The sequence below is a fragment of the Seriola dumerili genome, unplaced genomic scaffold (assembly GCF_002260705.1).
Source record: "Seriola dumerili isolate Sdu_G_001 unplaced genomic scaffold, Sdu_1.0 BDQW01000432.1, whole genome shotgun sequence".
Classification (NCBI taxonomy): domain Eukaryota; kingdom Metazoa; phylum Chordata; class Actinopteri; order Carangiformes; family Carangidae; genus Seriola; species Seriola dumerili.
The window spans coordinates 3,435,780-3,441,779 of NW_019174687.1; the positions used below are offsets into that span (position 1 = coordinate 3,435,780).

Consider the following 6,000-nt stretch of genomic DNA (forward strand, 5'->3'; position numbering starts at 1 on the left):
AGTGCTGCTATACAATTAGTTTTCTATTTATGTTGCACTGGTGGTTGGAGGCAGGCAGTTGAAGGAAGAAAGTATCATCAACTGACATTTGTGCTTTCGAGTTAAGAAGGTGGAAATAAAAGTGTTCGGATGCTTATGAATCAATATGTTAAAGGTTCCATATTTTACACTTTTCCAGTGTTTTACACCAAATCCTGCAAGACAGGATGGTGGGTCCAGGTGGGTGGGGCTCGGGACGTGGTTGAGAGCAGTGACTGCTTTGTTGTGACATCACAAAGTTCCAGAAGTCCTGACAGCTGGTTTTAAGGCTCAGTTTCTGAATACAGGCTGTGTGCATTTCTCTGTGGACTGAGGCTTTGATACTTTCACAGTATTAATATAGAACCTAGACCTGATCTATAATCAAACAGCACATGGACATCTGCCTTTATACTATGTGGAGCTTTGATTGGTTTGAAAGAAATTGCTTAAAAAGTAAAATAACGTTGGGCAGTCATGTTCGTTTTTGGGAAATGAGATTAAAGGTTTTTATTGTAGTTTCTTTGGTTGGAAATGCTGTAGTTGTGTTTTTATTCAAATGTAAACTGCTTCCAAACTGGACTGTACTTTGCCAAAGCAATGTTTTTGTACTGTAATAACATTACAGTATGAGCTTTCTTAGACTAAATATGGGTTCAGTTATTGCTGTCATATTGGTCAGTAGTAAGAAATTGCAAAATGCCATGTATTTGTATTCGTATTTTCTTTTTTTAAGTGTATAAGATGATTCAGCAGAGCAGCAGAGCAGCAGATGCATGTAACTGAGAGTTGGACTCATTTCATTTTGGATGTCTTCAGAATCACTGAGCTTGATCCGTGTGGGCAACTGATGATGTTTAGGAAAAGTTTTTTTTGAGATTAGAAAAATAAACTCTTAGTAAATAAAGTGTCACCAATGTTAAAAATCTCTCTCTGTGTAACAATTGTCACAGTTGCTGGGTGAGGAACGGTTTCAGGACATCGAGAAGATCAAGACGATCGGGAGCACCTACATGGCCGTGTCCGGTCTGTCGCCTGAGAAACAGGTGAGGTCCTCTCTGGTGTCGTTAACACTGGTATCAGTCCAGCTGATTGATTTTAACCTGCATGCAGCAGCAGGTGAGTGGGAGCATCAAGAACTGGATATTTGCATTGTTTTCAATAGATCTGAGTTCTTGGTTCTTTAAATATCTCAATGGTGTAATTTATGCTTGTCTATTAAGGTGTTATGGCCAGTGAAGGATTTGATTGATTGATGGGTTATCATCCAACACCAGGCAGACGTGTTGCACATTAACAGTATATTTATTAAATACCAGAGGTTATCTTGTTTATCATTCACTTTGCAAAATAAGACAACGGGGAAAGATTTGCACAGGAAAGAGTTAGCAGAAGATTACAAACCTTTCTTTACCAGATGTCATTGGAATCAGCATTGGAAACACGTAGGAGGAAACACCAGCAGCTCAAACTGACCAGTTCCTTTTTCTAAGTTTTCTACTTCAATCACATGCTGATGTCTGGCCGGTCCTGACATTCAGCTGACTCAGACTCTCTCCTCTGCCGTCCACAGCAATGTGAAGATAAATGGGGTCACCTGTGCGCGCTGGCCGACTTCGCCATCGCCCTCAACGAGAGCATCCAGGAGATCAACAAGCACTCCTTCAACAACTTTGAGCTGAGGATCGGTAAGAGCTCTTTGTCTTTCAGAGAAGAGATTCGTTCTTCTTTAATCCGTTTTCTTTTAATCATGTACATGTTTTATTCCTCCTTTTTTTTCCTTTTTGTCCTACTCTTTTGTCTTCTTCCACCTCCTCCTCATCTCCTTTCCTTCATTTTTATCCCCATCTTATTCTTTAATCTTTTCTTAATCCTATGATGAAGGGCGCCAGATGTTTCTCTAAAGGCCGGAACTAATGATTATTGTCATTACTGATCAATCCATAGTTTTCTTTGGGAACTTTTTTGACCTTAGAAAGACTTAAGGATGAATACGTAAGCAAAGCTCAAAGTGACGTCTTGAGATTTATTGTTTCGTCTTAAGCCAAAGATTTTCACTTTAGATCACTGGTTCCCAACCTATGGCCAGGGGCCCACTGGTGGGCCGCAAAGGTATTGCAAGTGGGCCGACAAATCATTTGCAAAACAGAACAATTTTGGTGAAAAGATGTAATTATATATTAAAAAAAACTATGACTGATGTTTTTCTCTTATTAAAGCCCATCACTGTGAAAAGCCAAGAATAGGACCTCTTATGTTGCTGCAGCCGGACCACATGGTACACTTAGCACACTGAAAGATCACATCCCTGGCAACATAGACACCTGGTTAGAAACAGGAAGAATACAAAGGAAAGAGTCAAGAGATCAAGTGATCTCTTCGTCAAACAAAAAACAAAAACCGAGTTTCACCTGCTTCAAGTTCAATCCTGAACGGTCGTCTTTATCGTTATTGTTGCGGGGTTGAATGTGGAACGCCAACAGTTTTGAGATTTTCAAGTTGGCCATGAGTTGGAAAAGGTTGGGAACCATTGAGTTAGATACAACAGAGAAAATCAGCATATCCTCACGTTTGAGAAACAGAATGTTTTGCATTGTTCTTTAAAAATTTCTATAAAATTATTGATGGTTAAGTAGTGGTTCAAACTATTTAACCCCTACTTAACCATACACATTGATTTGCAGCATGTTTTCATGTTTCCCCAGTCACATGGAAGATGCAGGCACAGTGTTGATGTCAGATAGTTTCTGCACTGTAGCTAAAGATGCATTCAGTCCTTCAGAGTACATAAAAGCATCCCACCGTTTTTTTCTGCTGTACCCAAGTCAAAAGGTACCAGCCTGTGTCACTATGGCAACCAGTGCCAATGATTTTCCTCATCTAAACATGAAGAACAAGTTTATCTTCAGGAACAAGTGATGAATTCAGTTGCAAGAAATAAGAAATAAAAAGGACGGTGTGATCAAAGTGACTCTGTCACCTTCAGGGTCTGACAGTCGACAGGCCTTTTCACAGCAGGAAAATCACAGGGCCCTGAACCTGAACCTACAGCAACGAAATGGAATTCAGCCTTCATCCGTTTTTATTCTTTACACCTGTTTCTTCTTGACTTTGACATGTCAGAATATCTGCAGTGAAAAAGGTCAATCAAAGAAATCTGTTGAAATGGAAATGTATTGCGGGACCAGATTGGTTTTTTTTTTTTTTTAATGAGTTTCTGGTTATAACAAAAGACCAGTTCCTCATGTTATAACCAGAAAAGTATCTTCTTTAATGCAATAGGTTGGCATTGTGTAACAACGAGTCACTTGTTTGCCTTTGGAAGGTATGGCTCACGGCTCGGTGGTGGCGGGTGTGATCGGTGCCAAGAAGCCGCAGTACGACATATGGGGGAAGACGGTGAACCTGGCGAGCCGGATGGACAGCACGGGCGTGAGCGGCAAGATCCAGGTGCCCGAGGACACCTACCTGATCCTGAAGGAGCGCGGCTTTGCCTTCGAGTATCGCGGCGAGATCTACGTGAAGGGCATCAGCGAGCAGGAGGGCAAGATCCGAACGCACTTCTTGCTCGACCGGGTGCAGCCCAACCCGCTCATCCTGCAGCCGCGCAAAATCACCGGCCAGTACTCGCTGGCGGCCGTGGTGCTCGGCCTGGTGCAGTCTCTCAACCGGCAGAAGCAAAAGCAGATCCTCAACGAGAACAACAACTCGGGCATCATGAAGGGCCACCACCACTACAACCGGAGGACGTTGTTAGCGCCCGGTGGCTCCGAGGTGGGAGGGGGGCATCACGTCGAAGCCGCTGATAAGACTGAGCTGTCCTGAAGAGCAGACTGGAGTTTAAGTTCCACGCAGATTTGTCAGAGGCAGAGACACTCTTCAGGCAAAAATAATCCCAGTGGTTGAGTTAGACCTCAGAGGGTGCAGCTAAAGAACAGTGGTCATGTGAGGATACAGTAACAGTAGAAAGTTCTTCAGGAGTCATAACAACCCAAAATGTAACCTGGTTCCAGATCTCTGACTCGCTGCAGATTCACCAACTGTTGTGCTGTATTCTCAGTTGGAAAAGCAACTGACCAATCAGAGCTTTGCAGCTAAGATCAGTAATTGGGACATCAACTTTCTGTACCAGAACCTGAATGAGTCTGGATGAGGTTAAAGGAGTTTGTGTCGACTCACAGTGGCACCAATGTGATGAATACGTTCAACACTACTTGTTGGCGCACGATGGAATCCATTACTAGTTTCAACAAACCTCTTTAAACTCTAATTATGGCTTGTGTATATCTGGAGTATCTTGCTCATACATGGGTTGTGAGTATCGCTTAGAACGTCAGGAAATGATCTCATGTTGCAAATTGGAAATTTGGTGACTCAACCCCTGAGTGTTAAACAAGCAGATTAGTTGTTTTAATTCCTGTCATGAGGTGAGCACAAGAACCCAGCCTGAAAACTATACCTGCAAACCAGAGAAGTATGTTCCAGCTTTAAAGGTACCCTGTGGAGTTTTTGTCCACTAGCAGCATAATGGAGGAATGTTTTCACATGTGGGTTCCCGTTTTGTTTGGTCTGGTGATACACATTTCTGCCAAGGGTTTCACACTGTTCCACTGACCTTCAGATGGCGGTAACACACCAGAAAACTCAGCGATGCACCAGCAAAGGCAGGGAAAAGGAAGACTGCCCGTTATAATATCCATGGATGTAAAGAATGCAGGTGTCAGACTTAAGAAAAATTGGTTTTATGAGAAAGGAAATGCACACAGAAAGTTCATTAGACCTCAAGGATACACACAATGAATGTAAACAGAAACTGTGTTTACAAGAAAACTCCACAGGGCCCCTTTAAGTGAAGGTGGGATATCTGGGGGGAAAAAAAAACATGCTACATACTTATTTTAGACGGGTTGGACACTACTGCCTGAACATTATGAGGTTAATCAGTGGGTTAGCTTCGCTGAGCTAACAAGTTCAAATGCGAGCTTTCTAGGTAAGCTAGTAAATTAGCCTGCTGACCTTTCAACATCATGAATATCAGGTAAGAATGAATGACTTACTCAAGTGATGCTTTGCAAAAACTGCTTGGAAAAAAAGTTCCTTTGGCTCCTCCCACTGAGGTTTAACTCAGCCAATGAGATTACTTCTGCCTCGTGAATCAGCTCCGCTTCCGATGAATGTTTTTAGAGCTGAAACTCCACTTTGTTCCTGAAGCAGGAGGAGGTGGTGGTGGTGATGGTGGGGGAGGGAGGGAGGGAGGGACTGGACGGGACCGCCGTGTTCTGTTTTGATCCACCCTCATCTGTTCGATGTCTGTGCGACTGATCCCCTCGGACTGTCCGACGTTCCTCCTGTCGTTTCCACTTCCCCTTTTTATGTCGCCTGGCCACCGACTCATCCCCGCCCCCAAAACCCAGAAACCCTGTCCCACTCTGACCCTCGCCCGGTGTCGATGTTTCTTTTTTGTATTTCTTTTATATATGACAACACAATAAAAAGGGGTCTAATTTTTTATATAAGCTGGTTGTCTTTATTTTGTCTCATTTTGATAGTGGAAAGGATTCAAATGATTTGCAGGACTTGTGATAAAAGGAGCCAGAAGCCTGTGGGAATCAACAATGACCACAAATCTTGAAATGAAACTCCAAGTATTAGGATGCTGTAAATGATAATGTAAGACAAATACATCAGTAATTAGAGGGGCATAGACCTCCACCAAGACCAATGTCTAACAACATACACCAGACTCCAGAGAAAAAAATGCAAATTCATAGTAAATGATCCGGATCTGCCCCGAAGTTAAATGGGTTTGTCACTGGCTCACCCCCCATCCCTCCACCAAGTTCGGTGTAAAACGGTTCAGTACTTTCTGCGTAATCCTGCTGACCAACAGACATGGGTGAAAACACAACCTCCTTGGTGTAGGTAATTACTGATGGAGCTGTTGGGTCATTGCAGCAGCAAAGATGGATATTGGTGAACATA

The 6,000-nt window shown here is 42.9% G+C and overlaps 1 protein-coding gene across 1 annotated transcript in view; it reads left to right on the plus strand.

The window, feature by feature from the left end:
• The window catches only part of adcy8 (adenylate cyclase 8), an 88,196-nt gene extending 84,353 nt beyond the window's left edge, over window positions 1-3,843 (plus strand). Inside the window, exons 15-17 of the mRNA XM_022761823.1 lie at window positions 972-1,064; window positions 1,592-1,706; window positions 3,344-3,843. Coding sequence (XP_022617544.1) covers window positions 972-1,064; window positions 1,592-1,706; window positions 3,344-3,843 — 708 coding nt within the window. The remainder of the gene's footprint in view (window positions 1-971; window positions 1,065-1,591; window positions 1,707-3,343) is intronic.
• Window positions 3,844-6,000: the final 2,157 nt, after the last annotated feature.